Source organism: Triplophysa dalaica, chromosome 10 (assembly GCF_015846415.1).
Source record: "Triplophysa dalaica isolate WHDGS20190420 chromosome 10, ASM1584641v1, whole genome shotgun sequence".
In the NCBI taxonomy this organism is placed as follows: Eukaryota; Metazoa; Chordata; class Actinopteri; order Cypriniformes; family Nemacheilidae; genus Triplophysa; species Triplophysa dalaica.
The window spans coordinates 3,868,173-3,892,190 of NC_079551.1; the positions used below are offsets into that span (position 1 = coordinate 3,868,173).

Here is a 24,018-nt window from a genome sequence, read left to right on the forward strand (position 1 = left end):
CCATAGTAGGAAAAATAAACACCATGGGAGTCAATGGGGGATGAAATCTGTTTTGGTTACTGACATTCTTAAAAATATCTTCCGTTGTATTTAGCAGAACAAATACATTCATACAGGTTTGAAGCAATCTAAGGGTGAGTAAATGATGACAGAATTTACATTTTTGGGTGAACTGTCCCTTTATATCGGTTAACATTATAGTTTTTCACATTTAAAAACTCATTTCATTTCATGTTTAATTTAACTAACATGTAAGGATTGGCGTTGCTAGTGTTGGAAGGGATAGGCCTGAGAATGACTGATTCACCACCAACCACATTTTTACTACTTTAGTTTCTATAAAATGTTTTGTAAAAGTAATACAAATGTACACTATATGTGTGGTACAACACTATGACTAGAAAGTGATGATGTCATTGTGAGAATCCTCCAACTGAGAAATACTTGTGTACTTCAGACTTCTCAAAAGAGCCTGAAAAGTATTAAATCTCGTGTTTAAACATCACTTACAATGATTCACCTATTTGAGCAAGTTTCTCAGTCATAAGAGACATGATCTGAGCACAGAATTCTTTTGACATCATATAATCTTGAGGATATAACGTTAACATTGTAACTGTGGTGACACCAAGGTATTAGGTTTAACAAAAGAAAGAATATTACTCCACTTTATCTTTGGGCACCAGACAGAACTATCAAATTGATTTTTCGGAGATTCATCTAGGCCAACGGCTAAATAAAAAACATATAATTATATATAATAGAATGTAAAGGATATGAAATAAAGGAATTAAAATGAAAAGAAGCAGTTGTACAATTGGAATTGCAATTTACATTATTCTGTGGGGTATTAAAGGAAGTAAATGAGCAATTAAAAAAAATAAGAAACGGGGTTGATAGAAAGAGTGTAAAAAAAATAAATAATCGTTTATTTAATATACATACATATATATTAAGGATGACTGAGGTAATTTCCAGCAATTGGATCCACACTCCAGTTCAGAAGGTGACGGCAATGCACCAATAAGCTGGTTTGGCAACCGCCAGTAAAACTCAAGAAGAAGGTTTCCGGGTCATAGGATGGAGGAAGGAGGAAACGAGGGGGTATATTGAGAAGGACACTATGGCCCTTGCCCAAATGGCTCACTTCATGTTGCGTTGCGGTCTCGTGGACTTAAAGTGCGCGTGTTCGCCAAATCCGTTGGCTCAACCCGGAAATCCTTCTGAACGCCCAGTAACAGAATGGATAGGAGGAGTGTTGTGGATGTCAGACATATACATATAACCATGACGGATACATTTTTAAATGTATGCTTTGATAAAATTCTAATTTAATTTCTTATTTTGTGTTTAGACCAAACGCGAATGGCGCGTTAAGCGCGAGTGATTCACATGTTAAGTCCATGCAAAGACGCGATAGACCTACTTACTTACGCCCGGAAGTGCAGACCTATAGGGCACTAAGCATGAGTCCACAAGGGTACATGGGAATGTATTTTGGGGCAGACTTGAGGTCATCACACCGGAAAGAGCAAGTGCTGCTTTCTAATCACTCTCGCGGTTTTTTGTTGTCATTCGCTGATCAGTCTGCGCAGCACCACGTGAAGTCGATCACTTGTTGTCCCATTGTTGTTATTTAGGACTGGAGCTGTCGGTTTTTATTGTTCAACATTTCATATGTTTATATTCCAACCAAGCATTATGAAATAGATACTTATGTTTGTAATGCATTCGTTTGTCATGACACAAATGCAACTGTTTATATGTATATGTATTTATTTGTTTACACTACTATTCTGTATACACTTCTTAATATGAATATATGTTGTTATTTAATATTTCTCTATAATACAGAAGCTGTGTTGTTCAGCTTTTCAGAGCCCAGAGACAACTACATATAAATATACAAAACATGCTTTATTACCTAAAGTAAGAAAATGCACTTCGTTAAAAGTTTTTATTATGAGCGCTTAAAAATACAAATGGGACACTCTACGAACTCGTAGACTTGGCGAGCACGCGAAATCGAAGTCCACGATAACGCAAGTCCAGTACTTGGGCATGAAGTGCGCCATGTTGGGACAGGGCCAGTGAACCTTCGCATTCAGTCCGGTAGAGGGCGCAAGTGCTGCTGACGCTGTTTCATCAGCCGCCATAAGTCGGAAGGCTAGACGAGAGCGCTCTATACCTCCTTTTGGACGTTATTTTAGCTGTAAATCTTTTCACCGGTTAGATCAATATAATCTTTGGAGATGATCGGAAACCTTAAGTGATACTTCTTTTTTTCTGATACTTGATATTAATTTATTAATTAATGTGTGAATAGTGCATTGAGTTGGTCTTTGTTAGCCTTTAGCAGGTTTGGTTAGCTCAGCAGTGGTCGTCGTCCGTGTGGGTGCGGCTCAGACTGATTTAGATGAATTACACTGAATATCTTCATTAACTGATTTGCTAGTGGAATCTAAAGCAGGATGAGGAGTTTTTGTAAAAGCATCGGTTTATTACTCGTGTGCGGTAAGTGTTTTATTATGTCAAATTTAATACTTTCACTTTCGAAACCGGAAACGATATTTACTGATATCTGGGGCGTTCTTATACTAGTTATACAAATAACGTTACCAAAAAGTGTTTTAATTTATGGGAATAACAGTGTCTGGGGGCTCAATCTGTAATCTGTCTTTAGGTTCTTTAGATTTGGTCTTTTTATTAGACGAGACTCACTAGTCTCCGTTAGATCTGTGTGCTGACATTATCAGCAGTCTGACACGTTTAATTTCTGTATTAATGTTTGTGTTGTTCAGGTGTGTTTGGTGCTGTGACAGATGAGAAGTCAGTGTCAGTGAATGAGGGAGAATCAGTCACTCTTCACACTGATGTCACTAAACTACAGAACAAAGAAAAGATACTGTGGAGGTTTGGAGAAGAAGGTTCTGCCACACTTATAGCTGAAATGACTGGTGAAGGTAGTATCACATATAAAGATTTGGCTGATGGGAGATTCAAAGACAGACTGCAGATATTAGATCTTCAGACTGGACATCTCATCATCAAAAACATTAAACACAAACACTCTGGACTATATAAAGTAGATCATGAAAGCAACACTGGAACAACATACAAGAGATTCAGAGTTACTGTCAGAGGTAAGCAGAAATGTTTTTGGAGTTTTAATTAAGATTACTTTTACTTTTAACATGAAATTAAACTAAAGATTCAAAGTGCGGACTGCATATGTTACAGTACGTGTGTTACGTCATTGAGACAAGTTAATACAACTACTTTCTTTTTAAAAATCAGTGCCGTCATGATACTTCGAGGCAATACCTCAAAATATTGATATTCAATACAGTTTTAAATACAGCGTGGAAACAACTGCCACAACATTAAGGCCAGGAATAATTTTTATAAATAAAAAGCATCTGCCAAATGACTAAATATAAATGTAAATGTAAATAAATAAGACTAGAACATGACTATTAAGGAAATTTACATTTTTTTTTAAATTAATTTGACTTCAATTTTAACATTTACTGATATGTTAAGTGTTATTGAATAGACCACATCTCACACAAATTTTTATTAACTAACATTAAACACGATTAATAAATTGTTGCTTTTCTCATTGTTGGTTATTGTTTGTTACTACATTTATTTGATGAGCAGATTTTACTTTTGGCTTTTATCGATATCTAATAATTGTTCGATGCACATAGAGCATTGTTAAGCCTTCTGCTGTGACTTAATTACACACAACAGAAGCCTCAGGGATCTTATTGCTTATTTACACAATACAAATGTTAAAGCCAAAACAATGTATTAATGCAACGTATATGAAAATGACTAAAAGCTTTCCTTCAGTATTCTGCATTCACTATTTAATGACATGCTCAAATAAACTGATTTGCAGAACACTGGTACATCCGTCCTACAGGTGAAATATTTAACATATTATTAACATTATAGAATTCTGAATAAATTCATAATAAGCATTAGGATAAACACTTCTATTATGTTATAATACGTTACCAAGAAAAGTGAATACTGCAGTGACAGATAGTCACTTAGCCTACAAACTTTGTCAGGTTTCAAGAGCGACAAGACATTAAAAAGCACCCTAAAACACATTCAAAGGATTTATTTAAGAAATAACAGATATATATGGCATTGAAGATCACGGAAACGTGAAACTTCCTCCGCTGCTGCTGTCACAAGTGTTCGTTCAGAATGATATTCTCTCCAAGATGTTTTTATGTTTCCATTATTCTGCAAGGGTTTATAACTTGCGTGTGGTTTGTTCCTTGTCCCATACTTTACTGGCATGCACGGAAATGAATGACACATGTGGATTAATGCAATTCATTTCCGCAGTAGTTGAGTTTTTCTGTAAAAAAAGAGTATGTACAGTAACTATGGTACCAGCAGCACTGAACTCTGGTGGCATGCTGGTTGCGGCCACACAAGTATTTTTCTAGACATGTTAGCTATTAAAAAACACAGCTTCTGTTTCTCCACCAGTCATTTTTTTTAACACGGTACTAAAGCTCTTGTAGTTTAGCTGACATTGTTTTATAACTGTGATCTGTTTGTGACATTGTTTTTTTGTAGATGCTCCACGTGTTATTGGTTTTGAACAAAGTGATGTTAAGTCAGCGCGTGTAATTGAGGGAGATTCTGTGACTCTACACACTGATGTTCAAACACAGAGAGGTGATCTGATACTGTGGAGGTTTGGAGAAGAAGGCCTTCTTCTAGCTAAAGGTGATAAAGAAGAATATACGAGCTCAATATATGATGATGTTCTTGATGGGATGTTCAGAGACAGACTGGAGATGGATGAGCAGACCGGATCTCTCTTCATCACAAAAACCAAAACCACAGACACTGGAGTTTATAAACTACAGATCATCAACAACAGAGACACAAAATACAAGACATTCAGTGTTTCTGTCAGTGGTGAGTATCTTTCATAGTAATGATTGTTAATATCATCTCATATCTTAAAGAAACACATCTCCCTTCATAACATACTGTAGCTGAAAAGCCACACAAACTGTAAAACTCATTCTCATATACATTTTAACAGACGAAAATTGTTCATGTCAGAATCCACTCTCTTTCAAACATATTTTGGTGTACTGTAAGTGGCCGATCACATCAAAAATTTTGATGTTCGAAAACACAAGCTTATTTTATGTTGCAAGGTAACCACAGAAACTGCTCTCCTGTCGGTCAAGGATTGCTTTTAACTGTCATATTATCAGAAACTTTAAAAAGGTACAAGCAGAGAACACTTGCTCTGACCTTGCTCGGTTAACCCGTGTCAGCCAATACAAGTTTCTCCTTCACCATTGCAGTCTCCGGACGTTTCAAGCCACTGTAAAGTTCTGTCACCACATCAAAAGGTCCATCTCTCCTTTCATTCAATTGGACAATTGGAAAAAAGGCGGATGACGTCAAGCGCTTTTTTGCTCCGAGTTTACTTTTTTCAAATTCAGGCACTCCAAGTGCTCCACCAAAAACACGAGGCGCTGCAGGTGGCAAAAAACGTGCATAAGCAGTGTGCAAAACGCATCCTGCCAACTGAAAACAATTCAAAAGAGATGCGTCTAACAGCAAAAGGAGCTTTCTTTGTATACGATCCCCAATACTTCAACCCCTGTTATGAATATACAGTCGTGGCCAAAAGTTTTCAGAATTACATAAATATTGGAAATTGGAAAAGTTGCTGCTTAAGTTTTTATAATAGCAATTTGCATATACTCCAGAATGAAGATTATATGATATGAAGAGTGATCAGATGAATTGCATAGTCCTTCTTTGCCATGAAAATTAACTTAATCCCAAAAAACCTTTCGACTCCATTTCAGTGCTGTCATTAAAGGACCTGCTGAGATCATTTCAGTAATCATCTTGTTAACTCAGGTGAGAATGTTGACAAGCACAAGGCTGGAGATCATTATGTCAGGCTGACTGGGTTAGAATGGCAGACTTGACATGTTAAAAGGAGGGTGATGCTTGAAATCATTGTTCTTCCATTGTTAACCTTGGTGACCTGCAAAGAAACACGTGCAGCCATCATTGCGTTGCATAAAAATGGCTTCACAGGCAAGGATATTGTGGCTACTAAGATTGCGCCTAAATCAACAATTTATAGGTTCATCAAGAACTTCAAGGAAAGAGGTTCAATTCTTGTAAAGAAGGCTTCAGGGCGTCCAAGAAAGTCCAGCAAGCGCCAGGATCGTCTCCTAAAGAGGATTCAGCTGCGGGATCGGAATGCCACCAGTGCAGAGCTTGCTCAGGAATGGCAGCAGGCAGGTGTGAGCGCATCTGCACGCACAGTGTGACGAAGACTTTTGGAAGATGGCCTGGTGTCAAGAAGGGCAGCAAAGAAGCCACTTCTCTCCAAAAAAAACATCAGGGACAGATTGATCTTCTGCAGAAAGTATAGTGAATGGACTGCTGAGGACTGGGGCAAAGTCATATTCTCAGATGAAGCCCCTTTCCGATTGTTTGGGGCATCTGGAAAAAGGCTTGTCCGGAGAAGAAAAGGTGAGCGCTACCATCAGTCCTGTCGCAGGCCAACAGTTAAGCATCCTAACACCATTCATGTGTGGGGTTGCTTCTCATTCAAGGGAGTGGGCTCACTCACAATTCTGCCCAAAAACACAGCCATGAATAAAGAATGGTACCAAAACACCCTCCAACAGCAACTTCTTCCAACAATCCAACAACAGTTTGGTGAAGAACAATGCATTTTCCAGCACGATGGAGCACCGTGCCATAAGGCAAAAGTGATAACTAAGTGGCTCGGGGACCAGAATGTTGAAATTTTGGGTCCAGGGCCTGGAAACTCCCCAGATCTTAATCCCATTGAGAACTTGTGGTCAATCCTCAAAAGAAGGGTGGACAAACAAAAACCCACTAATTGTGACAAACTCCAAGAAGTTATTATGAAAGAATGGGTTGCTATCAGTCAGGATTTGGCCCAGAAGTTGATTGAGAGCATGACCAGTCGAATTGCAGAGGTCCTGAAAAAGAAGGGCCAACACTGCAAATACTGACTCTTTGCATAAATGTCATGTAATTGTCGATAAAAGCCTTTGAAACGTATGAAGTGCTTGTAATTATATTTCAGTACATCACAGAAACAACTGAAACAAAGATCGGTTGTGGGTTCGATCCCAGGGGATTGCAAATACTTTTGTAAAATGTATAGGATAAAGCAATGTAAGTCGCTTTGGATAAAAGCGTCTGCCAAATGCCTGAATGTAAATGTGTTATTGAAGTCACAGTCTGGAGAATTCTCGGCTATATGTAGGCTACGTTTATACGACAGCAATGGAGTAGAAAATGGAAACGTTTTTCCATCTGCGTTTTCTAAAAGTTTCATGTACACAGGACAACGTTATCAAAACGACCCAGCACACATACACAGCCAGTTTCAAGCCAAAAGTGCATTTAATAATGTTTTTAGATGTGTATGTGTGTTTAAAGTTTGTTGTGTGCAAATATTTTGTCTCCGCTGGTTGTAGTGGTGCTGTAAATCTTTCTTTTTGCTGGACAAACGTCAATAAGTATGTCACGTTGCAAAAATGCTTTGTACTTGAGGCCACCATTATTGTTTTGCGAATAATCATGTGCATACGACGTCATTGTTTTTGGAAATCACTGCCTCAGAATTTAGACAATAACGCCGTTGTTCCTAAAAAACTTGCACTTTGAGACCCGTTTTTTAAAAGTCAACATTTTCTGTCCCCGAAAACTCCATTGACGTGTACATGAACAGCCAAAACGCACAATTTTTTTCCATTTCTGTTGAAAACGGCATAATGTGAACAACCTTGATGTAGTGTTTTCAAAACAAATGTGCACAGGGCTTAAAGTAGCCAAAACACACATAGCTTCTGCATATCTCATGTTAATCTTGAGTACTTAGTACTCATAGTATCACACCCTTCAAATATCCGTAGAGTCTTTAGTTTGATCACATTAATAAAAGACAGATACAGCTGTACGTTTATTTCCGTAAACATGTGCGCATGGGAGGGGGGGGGGGAGGTGGAACTAAAGCATGTGTGCACACATTGCCAACAAAACACAGACAGTTTCACTTACCCTGTGCGGTTCACGTCCGGCATCATTTAGGGCCGGGAGCGCCGCTTCATCTATCAGTTTTAAACAATCTCCAAATCCAGTGTTATATCCACACCCAAATGCAGTGTAAAAACAACACAGCTCAACTTCGCAAACTTAGTTCTCTCTCTCTTTCACACATTTGAAAGGGACTTTCAAATGCTCCTTCTCCCACTCTCCATGGTTGATGCGTGTGTTATGTAACAATTTTTCATGTTTCAAAAAAAACTTTTTGAAACCTGTACGATCGCTGGGGGAGTGCATTGAGCACTGAAATACTAAGTCATACGTCCAACTAATTTTTTGACAAGCTGGCCATGTCAAGCATGAGAAGACCACGAGAATGCATGAAACGTTGCAGGGCCACTTTAAAGTTTTCTGGCACCATGCCGGATCTCTGGTTTACAGCGTTTGACTGCAGATTTTTTTTTACTTTAAAAGGTTACATTTAAAAAAGCTTCTTGATATCAGTTCAAGTTCTTACGTTCTCATCAATAGTATGAGAGGGACACAGCTATCACTCTCAACCAAACAAACATTACCAGCCAATCAGAATTAAAATGGGGCGGGTCTTGACCGCGGGGTAAGTCAAGCCCATTTCAGAAATCGAGGTATCTTATACTCCGAGTGATTTACCAGAGTAACACTCTCCGTGAACCTAACCTGGTCGGGAGCAGGTTTTATTCCGCAAACCTTGAGCTTATTACAACCTCCGCTCCCTTTTCAAAGCGCGAGAGGTGTTTAAATTGCATACGCCATTTGTTTATTGATTCGTGTTCCTAATCGCGCTCAATTTAGTCACACAGACCTTAAAATGTCATGTTCATTTATTCAGGAACCCATAGAAGAGGAAGCTGCATTAATTCGCAGAGAGTTACATTTATGTCGGGAGAGAATTGTGAGGCCCCGTTTGGAAGTTTTATCTTAACTTTTAAGGCCAGTTTAAGTGCTATATTTAACATCACCCAATCAGGCACCCTACTAGCAAGAGCATTTTATTTCTTTAAAATTTCTTGAAGGATTGCACATACATGAGAGAGAGACCCTCGCTCTCTCGCTCGCTCTTGCTCTCTCTCTCTCGCTCGCACGCTTCCCCCCCCTTTCGCTCGCACGCTCCCCCCCCCTTTCGCTCGCTCTCTCTCGCTCTCTCTCATGTAGGTGCAATCCTTCATGAAATTTTAAAGAAATAAAGAGAGAGCGAGAGCAATATAATTCCCATTTTCAGAGTTCGATAATAAATTAAAAATAAATATAAAAGTGATTTACATATAAACTTGAGCATTAACACGTGAAGCAATTTTTTCTAAATATGTGCTCATATTCACCGTACACTTGTAACAGTACCTCCAATTCGATTGGCGAGAAATAAACAGAGCGCTTTTTGTCACGTGCTGTTGCCATGGTGAATCGTGCTATCTTCACTCAATTGATGATGGCTTTTCATCGCCATGCTGCACGCGCATAACCTAGAGTGAACTTACTCAGAGTGGATTGAACTAACTCAAATCAGCTGGTCTGAAACTGAAAAGTAAATGAAGAGTAAATCAACTCAGTTCAAATTTTAACTTGGTGATGGTTGAACTTCCTTATTCAAACGGGCCCCTGCTATTCTATGTTGTTGATATGAATCAAACAAATGAAAAGAGAAGCACTCACTGCTGACTCCGTAACCTTTGTAGCTTTAATAGGAATTTATATTATGTTGTTTCACAGTTTGCAGTGCAAGATTTGCCAGGAGGAGTATAAAAATGGAAAATAAATCTGCCTCCACTTATTTATAATTAAATAAACAAGCTGAAAAGGCTGATCACTTTTGCTTTTTTGAGGATTCATTTATTCTAACCTGCTTTGACCAACTGTGATCTCACTACTATGTTTGTGGATGGTCTCTCTCCATCACACTTTAATCAAACGCCAGGTCGGAAGACAGAATCAATAGGCTCGTTTGAGATGCACCTTGTCTCGCCTGAAATGAAGATGAGAGTAGGCGGCTGAAGTGAGTGGAGGAGTCAAAAAAGTGCAGGCAAGCCGGACACTTCATGAATCTCGCTGTGTTTTGGACTGCAAACGTCACCAATGGAAAAGATTGCGTTAATTTTTTTTAGCGCGTACGAAGCAGATGCAATTGAAATACTCCTATTTTTACATGAAGACGAGGACAATCTTTTTTTATCTATTATTAAAAGTTGCTTTTAAGGCACACTGGCCCTTATAAAAAATGCTTGTCTTTTTTCTAGGAATGTCCCAAGAATTTGTAATTTTGTTGAAGTGCTCAATTTGTACAGTCCTTCTGACTTTCAAAGTCATTTCAGACTTTCTAAAAGGCCTACATAAAAAGGTCTACTTGGTATTAGAAGCAAGCAACACATGTTAAGATTAGGGATGCTCCGATCCACCTTTTTTGCTTCCGATACCGATTTCGATACCTGAGATTCAGTATTGGCCGATACCGAGTACCGATCCGATACTAAGGTAACATTTTTAAATTGCACAATTACTTAATAAACTGTGTGCATTGCTGTGCAAGACATCAAGCTCGACTTAACATTCATTTCCTGACCCGTAAAACAAAATATCAAACAAATGATTCACAAATTTAGTGAATTATTTATTAAACCAGCAAAATAAAACAAAATGTTCACTATCTTAAACTTGAAATTCAAAATTAAAGTGGAAATTAAGCAGCTGAATAAAACAACTGCTTCACTAGCTTGATAAACAGGTATAAATTAATGGAAACAAAATCTCTGAATAACTGTTATGTGCAAATATAATTTAAAAATCAATGCATAATAAACAATAAAGCAGCTGAAATTGAGCAAAAAATAGCTTTACTGCTTTAGATATTCAAACAGGAATCTGCTCTTTTTAATGCTTTAGTCATTAAAGCAAAGTCCACTAAACTAAGCTAAAGTTTAGTGGAAATCAAATTTAACATCCAACACCGAAAGATAAATAAAACACTAGCTTCCCTAGCTTGTGCTGCACATGTAAAAATAAACGGAAAAAGATATAATAGTTTAGTCGGTACAAATAGAAATTCTAAATCAAATTATCCCCAAAACTCAGCGCATTGACATCTTTATTTTTGTTCGTATACGGGTTTGCAGACTTTTTGGTACAGTTCAGGTCTCAGTTAAATATTTACGCTCAACCATGTCGTACCGCGGCTCCAGGTGGTCTAAAGCCATTGTTCGCTATGAAGGACAGCGGTTGCAAATCCATAACAATGAAATTCAGTATGCTTTCAGTGATTTTCGCTGCTTTCACACTACCAGATGGAAATTTCTGAATTCTTTCCGCTGTCTCCTCCAAAGTTATTTGCTTCGTACCGTCTCGTTTTAGTTTCTTCAGCTTATTGAACTCGGCGTGCTTAAATTAGTAACATTATAATGAACAGTTTTATCACCACCCCTCGGAACATTTACTTCGCATGTATTGCAAACAGCGGTGTAACTTGTTGGCGTAGCTGTTCTAAAGTAAATCTAAATGGCAGATATTTTGGCTCGCTCCGTGCTGTTCGCTGCTCAATGTAAGCTATATTCGCTTGTTCACGCGCACTACGTACAGAGCACGTTGCTAGCGTATGATGTCACACGCTTCGCAAAGCACAGCCTTGAGAGTGTTTAAGCGCTGGTGTCTCCAGGAACTTTTACATCGCCTAGCAGAAATTTTATGTCAGCTAGATCGGGTATCGGTCCAATTTGTCACCGATACCCGATCTAGAATTTTATTCAGTATCGACGCCGATTTCCGATACAAATATCGGATCGGAGCATCCCTAGTTAAGATGCTGTACAGTGTAATATACTATATGTAAATGTAGCGTTTGTTTTGATGGATTGGCTTATTTATTTCATGGAATAAGGTTGTTGAATAAAAATTTACACCAACATAAAATATAATAAAGTAAAAATTACAACAAATAGGACTGAGAAAAGTAATAATTCAAACGAAACAAATAAAATAAAGCACATGCCCTAATCTTAGCCAATGAGCATTAAGCGGTGTCGTCAGCTAGTCGTTGCCCATCATGCTTTTGATCAGCGCAGTCGGTCGAGAGCAACTGCGCCCAGCTGAAGAATCTGATACAGCCGCCTGGCCATCGTGAGAGTTTTTTTTTATTCACGTCAGCATGACATCAGAGCAAGGCGGACGTAACTAGGACACGTTTCTTATCGTCATGCCTCTCGCTCTGATCACCGGTGATCGGTTCTGTACAGAATTGTGCAATCTCAAACGAGCCTATTGTTTCACTTGGCGCATTCAGAGAATATTTTTACTTGGGGCTGCCCCCGACTAAAGATTTTTCGTCGACTAGTAGTCCTTCATTTCAGCAATCAGTCAAATGATCACAAATTTATGATATTAACATAATTACTTGCGTATATATGTAACGGAGGCAAGCTAGTGTAGAGCTGTGCAGTATGTAAACCTCGCTCAAGGGCACCGTAATCGTTACCCGCCGGCCCTGAGGATTGAACCGGCAACTTTCTGGTCACAAGTCCGACTCTCTAACCATTGGGCCACGATTGCCCAATGGTTTATTAACACTTCCATATTACAGAGAAACGCTAAATCATAATATTCAATTGTTTGAAATATAAATTAAGCACTTTAACGGACACATAAATGAGCCGCAGCAACACTGGAAACCGTTTTAATTATCATGTCTTGGAAAAACATCAAGGAGACTGCCTGTACATTTAAATAATTTATTAAACAAAAATACAAACTATAACATCAGTTACATGCCAAATGAACTTGCCAACAAAATAACCCAAACATAAAACACCCTTTTGAATAAAATAAACTGAAATTGTAATTCTTTTTTAAAGAGAAAAAAACAAATAAATACCGCAAACGACAACTCTTTAAAATATTTGTACAAAATAAAATATTAAGTAGAAAAAGAGTAAAAATTACAAATAAAGTAAATAATAAAAGAAAAAAATAGGTCTATGGACAAGTCCTAAACAACTTTGTGCAAAGCAAGTCAAACAAAATACATAAATTGCAAAAACAATGGAATGAATCCTCCAGAATACAAATCAAACGGAAAAATTCAAGAAAAATGTCAGCGCTAACTGCCATATAAAGCCGACGGATGATAGGGGTGGGCAAAATGAACTCAAATTCATATCATATGAATTTTACAAACCTAACCCTGTCCAGTCGATATCGATATTACGATATGATAAAAATATGGAATCCCATTTTAGTACACCTTAGTTCAATTATAGGCAAAATATGTATTTTAACCTCGTATGACAAAAAAGTCAGAGATGGGACTTAGACCTTAAAAAGACTTTTATTTGAACACAATGAACACATGGGATAAAGAAAATGAAAATATTTTGCTACATGGAAAATAAGGTAACTTTTACCTCACCTTTTAATTGTACAATTATTTTTTCCCAAACAGTGCAAACTTTCAACATGAGGAAGAAATTAAATATTTTTTAAATAAAATAAAACACTGTTTAGTATGCAAAAGATTACTACAAAGAAAATGTAGTTTATACAAACTTAAATACTGAAAACTTTTTAAAGTACACATTTCAAACCTCCACCATCAAGTATATAAACAGTGTAAAGTGGCAACATGAGGTAGGTCTAAATTAAATATTACCGTAATTTCCGGACTATAAGCCGCAACATCTTTCCCACGCTTTGAACCTCGCGGTTTAAACAATGAAGCGGCTAATACATGTTTTTTTCCCGCTTTCAATTTTTTTTTTTTAAACATTCTGTGATGTGCTCAGTTTTTTGGCGTAATGAAGCTTTCATTAGACCAATGAAATTGCCGAACGGGTTAAGGTCAAACAACTTTTTTGTTTACTATTTAGATTAAATCGAGCGCGCTCAAACTTCCCATCCTTCTGATTACGGTAGTCATTTTGTCACCCTCATCATGGCAAAGACACGGAGAAATGCATATGATGCAGCTTTCAAGTTGAAGGCGATTGATCTGTCTGTTGGAAAAGGAAATAGAGCTGCTGCACGGGAGCTTGGTCTTAATGAGTCGATGATAAGACGTTGGAAACAGCAGCTTGAGGAATTGACTCAGTGCAAAAAGACAAGTAAAGCTTTCAGAGGAAAGAAAAGCAGATGGCCCGAACTAGAAAATGAGCTGGAAGACTGGGTCAACATACCGGGAGCAGACGGCCGAGGTGTTTCAACTGTGCAGATCCGACTGAAAGCCAAAACAATCGCCACCGCAATGAAGTTTGAGGATTTTAGAGGTGGACCATCGTGGTGTCTCAGATTTATGAGACGTAAAGGCCTGTCCATCAGGGTACGGACGAATCTATGTCAGCAGCTACCTCGCGACTACGAGGAAAAAGTTTCAAACTTCCGCAAATTCACTGATATAAAGATAGCGGAGCATTCCATCGGCCCGCACGACATCATAAATATGGACGAGGTTCCTCTGACGTTTGACCTGCCTCTCACTCGGACTGTCAACAGGAAAGGCGAATCATCCGTCACACTGAAAACAACTGGGCATGAAAAATCGCATTTCACCTGTGTTCTGAGCTGCACGGCATCGGGAGAAAAGCTTCCACCGATGGTGATTTTTAAACGCACGACGATGCCGAAAGAAAAATTCCCGAGAGGAATTGTTGTGAAAGTCAACAAGAAAGGATGGATGACGGAAAGCCTAATGCATGAATGGCATACGGAGTGTTACGGCAAGCGACCGGGAGGATTCTTTCACAGGAACAAGGCATTGCTCGTTTTGGACAGCATGAGGGCCCACATAACAGATTCGGTGAAAGAAGCCATCAAGAGGACAAACTCAATTCCAGCTGTGATTCCTGGAGGCACAACAAAGTATTTGCAGCCACTCGACATCAGTGTAAATCGTGCATTTAAGGTGGCGCTCCGTGTTCAGTGGGAGGCTTGGATGACAAGTGGGGAGAAATCCTTCACTTAAAAGGGCCGCATGCGAAGAGCAACTTATGGTCAAGTCTGCCAGTGGATCCTGACAGCGTGGAGCATTGTCAAAAAATCCACTATAATCAGCGGGTTTCGAAAGGCTAGACTGCTGCGTGTTGAAGAGGGCTCAACTGGGGATTTGCCTCCGGATGAAAGTGACGAGAGCGACAATGAAAACGATCCAATATCGGATGAAGCAATTCTGAGGCTATTCAACTCCGACACCGAAGGAGATGACTTCAGTGGTTTCAGTGCACAGGAGGAGGAAGATAGTGACCAATTACTTTCTTGGTAGGCTACGGTTTACTGCTAATTTTTTTTTTTTTTTCGGTTTTGGTTAAAGCCAATTTATTTTTGTTACATGCCGTGTTTCGTTAAAGCCTGTGTAAAGTTCATTTGTTTCAATGTACCAATAGGCACCTGCGGCTTATAGACATGTGCGGCTTATTTATGTTCAAAATCTTTTTTTTTTTTTTAATTCAGTGGGTGCGGTTTAATAGTCCGGAATTTACGGTATGTAAAATAAAATAATATAAAATAAAAGAAGAACTCTAAGTAATAACCTTGGAAAAATGTGACGCTTTTCACACAACCTCACACTGCATCAACTTCTTCACAAGTTCCGTGCCAGAAACATCAACCTGTTGACCATTTCTGGCTTTAGTGCCGCCCTGTTACATGTGACGATGTTGCCCTCAGTGCTGAATGCCCTCTCAGAGGGGGAGCTTGTGGCAGGAATACACAAGTACTTTTTTGCCAGACAACTTTCATGTGGGAAATGAGATCCATGAATTCGCCACCACGCCTAAGGATCAGTCTCACTGTCTGTTGTCATTATCAGAATGTAGCTGTTTAGCTCTTGCTCAATTATCTGCTTCTGTGAACATGAGGCAGATGCACTGCTGGTCTTAAAGAAGCTTTCAAGGCTCTTCTTGGGGTTCATGGCTGATGGTAGTGGAGCAGAGGCTGTTTGCTATTGTGCTGTTCAAGTAATCAAGAACCTTAGTTTTGATCACTTGGGTCAGTTCGGTATCACCCTCTTCTGGATTAAGAATCTCTGTATTTAACAGATGGATGACAGGCTACAAATAGGACATACTGACATATGCTTCACCTGAAAGGGCATCTGTAAATCTTGGAGTGGCATCAGTCCTGCTGTGACTGACTCCAGGGCCATGATATCTTGCCATGTAGGTACAATGCGCCGTGTCATTTTGTCTGCTGCCAGGACTTGTTTTATTGCTTTCATCTGTTCCAGGACTCTTTCACTCATCTGCAGACTAGATCCCCATCTTGTTGCAGATTCTGTGATGAGCTTGTGTGAGGTCAGGCCTCTTTCAATCTGTGCACTCATCAGGACCTTCTGTTTTTTCCAGCTGTAAGAAAATGTGTTTACTCTCTTCTTGACACCCCTGTGGCTCGAGAAATCCAGGTTTCGTTTTGAAACCTCCTCTCTGGAAATTGCAAATAAGAAATCAAAGTAATAGGGTGAAAGATAATTAATAGAATGACAAAAATAGAAATTACCCCCAAAAAGAAAAAATGTAAAGTCATTATCATGTTAAGACACATTACCAAAAGTATCTTCAAAAATAAATATAAAATACAAACAAACATTTATTACACAGACCTTTGAACAATGATGAGAATAAGTAAATGATGAGTGATTTTATGTATACTATGCTTAATGTTTTTAATTAGAATATGAAATGTATTATTTTATTAAATGATTAAATAAGAAACTAAAACTTCCAGTAGGTGGTGGTAAGTGTCGTTATGACTAAATTATTTATTCGTTTGATTTGTTCAAACAGCTGATTCATTCAGAAGCTCAAATATAAAATCGAACTTACCAATGGCATTGTGAAGCCTGTGTCCCAAACACCCAAAGTTTTTCCAGTTGTTCAGTTGCAGTGCTTTGATCATGTTTGATCCACTGTCGGTCGTCATACATACTTGACGTGACTCTTTTAAACCCCAACACAAAAGTGAATCCCTCAGACCCGATGCGATTATTTCCCCGGTGTTGTCTTCGGGAAAATATGAAGTTTGTAGGCATTTGCTTCATAGTTTCCACTCACTGTTGATGTAGTGGATTGTAAGGCTTATGTATGGTTCTGTGGTACGGCTTGACCATAGATCGGCAGTGGTGCAGAAAAATTCAATGTTATTAATTTTGTTGTAAACTCTTTCCTGACATTCGGTGAAGAGCTGTGGCAGGCGTGTTTGACTAAAATATTTACAGCTGAGGATCTCGTATCTTGGCTCCAGAGTTTGAATCAACTTTCTGAAACCTTCTTCCTCCACAGTTTGAATGTGTGCCATGTCCTTCGCTATGTGATGTGTTATTGCACTGGTTATGTCGTTCCATCTTTTACTCGCCTTGTAATACGGAGTGAAGGAAGACTTTATTGATTGTTGCCTGAGAGCCATCCTCGTCTTCGCGTGTGCGCCGCCTCCGCCTTCGGGACGATCTGTTGTACGCATTTTGGTGCATGTCTTATATTTGCGTACATGCATGGTTTTCAAGTGGTGAAAGAGATTGCTGGTGTTTCCACCTTTGGCTGCAACAACACAGCGACGCAACTGGCAGAGTACGGTTCGTTGGTCGATGTCGGAGATTTTCAAACCAACCAGTTCCATATGACAGAAGAGCCCCCCTTTTTTTAACTAATTCCTCCTCGTGCTGTTCAACAATCTCAGTTTCTGTGCATTCGCTCATCTTTTTAACTCAAATATCACGTTCAATCTTATGAATTCGCAAACACAAGCTGCAGTTTCTTGTGCACGCTTGATTTTTGCTGTGGCGTGTTTGAGTAAAGTTCAGCGGGTTGTGCTATAGGCTAACTCTGACTGTTACGGCGCTTTCTGTTTGATTACTAATGCTTGTGTAGCGAGGAGTTTGAAAAAGAGGACAAACGATTAAATCATAGCACAAAATAATACCGGTAGTAATGTACATACCGGTATATCGCCCAGCCCTAACGGATGAGTCTTGTCCAGAAACAACGAATAGAAAAATCTGTCTGATGTTTCCAAACAGAATAAAAACAACCTCAAAAACACCACAAAAGGGGGAAATAAAGCTAACTTACATCACTTTTTTCTATCCAATCTTTTTATTTATATTAAGTGGCAGAAACACCAGCCCTGATGCACATTGTTGGGAAGAAGTGAACTTCTTGACGCCAAAGCCGGCCTTCGAAAAGTTGTGGTCTGATGGTGAGGATGAGGGGATACAGAGCAGGCGCAGAGCTGCTTTAGCGAGCTTTGGATATCATTCTTCATTGTTTTGCCACCATGTCGACGGTCCAGAATTAACCCGTGTTTCTCCTCCAATTTTATCTTTATTTCATACTTCTCTTCTGCATGCTCCTCCTCATAAATGGCCATCAGCATGGATATCTAGGCCTGATATTCTTTTTGGTGTGTGCTCACCCTCCTCTGTAGACTGTAATACTAATGCTGTCATGATCCCTATATTGCGCAGCTTCTGTAGATAAACTTTCTGCTAGATCTGACACTGTGGTGAATTCATCTTCTCGTTTGTCAGTGTCAAGGAATGACAAGCTCTTAAAATGTGGGTATAAGACTGCAGCTTATGTTTAAATGCTGGTCCCGTGATTTCCCCTTAATTTCTTCTACTGTGAGTCGTATCTTCAGTGCTTTTGTGGTCAGGCTGTCATCATCGCGCAGCACCAAATGTCGTCTCTTCATATTTATTAAGCATAGGCACTGTTTGCATTGATCTCTCATTGTTTCTTTTGATGTCATACACGTGATGTCATTCTTGTGATGTTTTTTTTACTGCTTATACTGACTGCATGACGTCACCTAAGTGTTTTTATTTTTTTTGACTAACCAACCGATGAAAAACTTTTCGACCAAGCCTCCTTCACATTGACTAACGTTTAGTTGACTATTTAGGGGCAGACCTGTTTTTACCTGAATTACAGCTGGGTGGGAATGTGCTCAAAAACATGTTGCCTTTTCATCCCTGACAAGTGATCTGCACATGCAGATGACATGAAGGAAAAATACTATCTAGCGAAGTGTTTTCCTTCGTTCTAAAAGCTGTGAAAAACGGAGAATAAAAAATGCCTAAATTCGCAAAAAGATTTAGCTTGAGGTGGTTTTTCATTTTTGCGAAAAAGTGTTATTGCGAATAATGGGAAATGGAAACGCAATTGCCGAATAAATTCCTCCAAAAAAGTATTTTGTGTTATTGCCTCTTAGAACTGTCACGACTGTGTTTCCCAAACAGTAGGCATCAACAAAGCACCGCATTTATTGCGTTTCTTAATCGTCTGCTTGCACAAGTATAAATATATGAAAATTATTATATTTGGTGGATTCTCTTACTTACTGATATTTAGGGCAGGTTATTTAGGAAGTGAAGGTTGACTAGTTGGATGGAAACATAAGCTAAATTCGCAACTTTGGATGGAATCCCAGCTAAGGTCCGCTAATGTCCGATTCCCGACATAATGACTCATTTATATCGATTCATTTTGTTAAAACAGCTCTCATGTCAAACACTGAACTCACAAGACTCTGAACCCGTCAAATCAATCACTCAAAACAAGTCTGCTTAGTTTATTTATAAAGTTTATTTCTTACAATGTGTTGTAAAGTATATGTATAATAATTTAGTTCTGAGCTACTTTTGAGATTTGAGCTAGCAAATTTGATTTAATTTTATGTGGTAAAAATAAGGAAGGCCAGTCGCAAAATTCCATTTTTTTTCAGAGGAGGATTGTGAAAAGTAACAGCTTTAATTTGTGTCGGATCATTTCATAGCCAATATATAACTTGAATATACAACTAAATAATAACAACTGTAAAAATACCAAACACAAAGTTTCTTTGCAATTTTTTTATATTTTATTTGGTTCGCAAGTGTTAAAGTGCAAATATGAAGCGGTCTATAGCCGACTATTTTAAAAGACGATTCATCAACTGAGGACATTATGCAAGATCATTATGATTAATATAAAGAAGGGTGTTATATAAAAAGAGTTTTGGAATTAAAGTAGAACTTCAAGTATTGCAAGATGTAATATCAATGTTCTTACTTGTCTATAACAACATATTCAAAATTTGAGAAGATTGTTGTATTGTTGAAGCACTACCTCTTAAAATGCTAGATTTGGAAATCGTTGCTGATTATTTTTTTCATAAATCATTACTCTTGGTCAACCTCTTGGTTTCTATGTGGGTTTTGGCAAACATTGAAGCAATAAATAGTATTTAAAAAAAATGGAAACTTTGATAATACTTCAGTGTTTTGGAGGTTTCGGCACAACCAGGACAAAATATAATAATAGCATAAAATAATAATATAATTTGCTGTACTTCTGGATGCTGTATCAAGTATTTAATACTTGTATATCTGAGAGATGTTTAAAATGCTGAGGTCAACACCTGACTGATCAGTTCTGACTTATATTTCTTCTCTACTCTTTATAAAAATAAACTCTAATTTAGCTCTGTAAACTGTGTTAGGTTATATGAGACCAGTCTTATATTTTGATTGCACTTATGCTTTTATTGTACTTGTGTTGTCTCAATTGCTTCCATTGTTTACCCCACCTGTAAGTCGCTTTTGATAAAAGCGTCTGCTAAATGACTAAATGTAAATGTAAATAAATACTGTAGGTCATAAAGGTATCAGCTTTGGATTGTTTACCCATCATGAAATTCTGACGTAATCAACAAAGATGTTTTAATGTTAAAAGAAAAAAATTCTGTTACTTAAAACTTTCTCTTCAACTTTCTCTTTAATGTCCCGTCAGCTTAAGACGGAATCTGATGTTATGTATCGGATCTAAAGAGAGCAAATAAAAACTGTTCTGTCTTTAGTTGTTATAGCAGTAATACTTGTGTGATGTTAATTTAAATGTTTCTCTCTGTCATTACAGAACCAGGTCTATCTGCAGGACAGGTGACAGGAATAATCTGTGGTGTCCTGCTGGGTATTGCTGTTGTTGTTGCTGTTGCTGGCGTGTTTGTGTTTCGCCGCATTAAATATGAACAACAGAAACAAAAGGGTGAGTTTAATCTCCAGCTGATAAGAAGTCATATATATTCATTGTATTAATAAACTGATGTTTTTCTTTTTATTTCCACATATTTGACTTGATTTGTCTTAAGTTTGGTCATATTGCTCCTGTTTTCATTTTTGTCAGTTAAAGTAACACTTCATGACTTTTAACAGATTTGAAAAGATTTTAAAATATCAGACATCGTACACAAGCAGACTTTTCTGAACATAAACTTATACAGATACACAAAATTAACAAACAAAGAAATACAGGAGACATGGATTCAGACTCTGTGCGTCACAAAAACACAAAATGAGTGCATGAGGATGTGATCTTGTGTGGACTGATGCAACATATCCTATGATATGATAATAACGTCAGTTTCAAATAGCACATCCACAAACACTGACTATTGCTGACTCGTCCAGACTGCAGATCAGAACTAAAGTCTGTGCCTGATGTTTTTATACTGTACTCATAGTTTGTACGATTGATATTTTTAATGTTTAAGTTTCTACTTTTACTTTTCTTGTTTGCAGAAACTTTGATTTGGTATATCAAAGAAAAAACTTTGGTACATTTAAAGCTTAGAGTTAATTTTAGTTGAACTCGGGCCCGGATTAAGAATTCACGCACAACCGCACAATGTTTTGAAATAGCCTTCAGCTTACTATGTGTAGAACAGCTCTATTTTATACAGGAATACATTGCCAAGTTACAAACTATTATCACAACCTGTAGGACAAACAACACATGTACAGATTCTCCATCATACAGGATTTACACCACATGATTGAAACAATGCTTTAACCTTTTGAGATTTTAAAGATAACTGTGAGGGTATTCTTACTTGGCCTATAGATTATATTTACAACAATAAAGCTGTTTTCATTTACATATTTTCAGTGTCTATTGTCAGTTCTGACATAACGCGACATCATCTGAGATTTTGGCTATATTCTTTCACACAGCCTTTGTCTTGATGACCATGTGCATATTTACAGATGAAATGTGTTCATGTTTATACATTCAAACAGTTGATAACAGTGACAGGTTGTTGGAAACGCGGTTTTTACTCATTTCATTCAGGAGTTCAGGGCTCTAGTCTGGGACCAAAATGCTTGCAAATGCGTTTTTTCTAGCATGCAAGGTCAAATTTCACAGGGTCGCATTGCGTTATACAATTTTCTGCAGCGCCCAAGATTTATTTAACATTTAAAGTGATTTGACGCGCGTGTAATAAGTGCAGAAGAAAGAGCGAGCAGAGAGCTTGTGCACTCCCTCTGTCTCCAAACGAAAGTGTTTGTTTGACTTCATTCGGTGTTGTCGCAGACCAAACAGCATACTGTACAAGCATCGCGGGACAGACTGCTCGGTTTGCTTACACTCACACGGAATATTAGTGTCATATTCTTATCGTTCTGCACAGCACGTAATGAAGTGGAACACGTCGGTTTCTGAGCTGTCTCTCTCCCTCACACTTGAATCAAAAGCAAGGTCAGAAGACATAATCCATGTTTCACGTGGCACATTCAGAGAATATTTTTACCTGAATTCATGGGCGTAAGTCTCATTTAACAGTAGGTAGGGGCAATACATATAAAATTTATAAAGGATAATTTTTGAAGGGGACACAAATAATACAGTCAAAATTGTACTTACTAAGACACAAAGCAACAATATGCTTTAGGTTTATAGGTTTATCATGCAGACTTGCAGTCATTTTATAACTGAACTGAACTGTCACAAACTAATACAAGTGAACAATCAAGCTTTTTTCCATTTATATATTTTTCGTCTCTGTTGTGAAGACTGAAACAATATAAAAACACACTACCCATGATACAACATGTTAACAATGAATCACTTTTTAAACACTTGTTATCCTGATATATACTGCAACATCGTCTGACAAAGTCACCGTTCATCAACATTAATGACTGGTTGTTATTTTCCCCGGTAGTGCACTGCCTCCTCCAACAAACTTTGTTCATGTTCGTGTACCCAAACATACAGTCAATAACAGTGACAGATGCTTAAATTCTGTGTTGTACTCGTTGATGAATCGCCTGAGTTTTAGTAAACGGAAGGTTTAGCTTTTTCACAGCGCATTTACCGCGAAAAAATAGATGCTGAGAAAACGATCCTCTCCAACTGAATGACAGCTGTGCACCTTTTGTGGACGCTAGATATAGTGCCAACATCACAGAATTGTAACCGGTATGCTGCGGCTGTGTGTGACAAGGGACCTGAATGGCAGGATCGGTGGCTAAATGTTGTGGTTAATGTTCACATCATGCCACGTCACAAAATTGCTTGGGAAACGGCTTCGGCGTGATAGTTTGCAGTATGTGACGTCCTCTGTAACAAGCTAACTTTTATTAGCTAAGTAACGTTTTAATCGCTAACATAGCAGATTCATGGAAAATACATCGGTAATCAGCATTTTTGCAACAACTAATTTATTAATGAAGAAGCATCAACTACATTACAGAGAATCACTTCATTTAAAATGAATAAAATAGCCTTCTTACTGGAGTTCAACAACCACTGATGAACTGAGCCACACACCTGATAAAAATATTCATTTAAATAACATATTAAAGCTAGTGTGTGAACTGACAAAAGTAATTGATATAATTTAATTTTTATTTTCATTTGCACTTAATGTTGCACATATGTTATTTGAAATGTATATTTAGATACACAATTGCATTGTCATTTTACATACTGCATTGCCATTTTGCATATTGCATTTCAAATTGAATATAGTAACCAATATGCTTCCATACGTGTGTATGTGCTCAAAAACATAAAGCCTTCTCTTCCCTGACAAGTGTTCTGCACATGCAGGCATAAGACAACTGGTTCTATTCTCATAGCCGGCGGGTATCGACCT

General features: G+C 38.1%; 1 protein-coding gene across 1 annotated transcript in view; it reads left to right on the plus strand.

The window, feature by feature from the left end:
* The first annotated feature begins 131 nt into the window (after positions 1–131).
* The window catches only part of LOC130429918 (uncharacterized), a 33,443-nt gene continuing 9,556 nt past the window's right edge, over positions 132–24,018 (plus strand). Inside the window, exons 1-4 of the mRNA XM_056758770.1 lie at positions 132–2,514; positions 2,802–3,143; positions 4,606–4,953; positions 20,997–21,125. Of these exons, the coding sequence (XP_056614748.1) occupies positions 2,472–2,514; positions 2,802–3,143; positions 4,606–4,953; positions 20,997–21,125 (862 nt within the window). The 5' untranslated portion in view covers positions 132–2,471. The remainder of the gene's footprint in view (positions 2,515–2,801; positions 3,144–4,605; positions 4,954–20,996; positions 21,126–24,018) is intronic.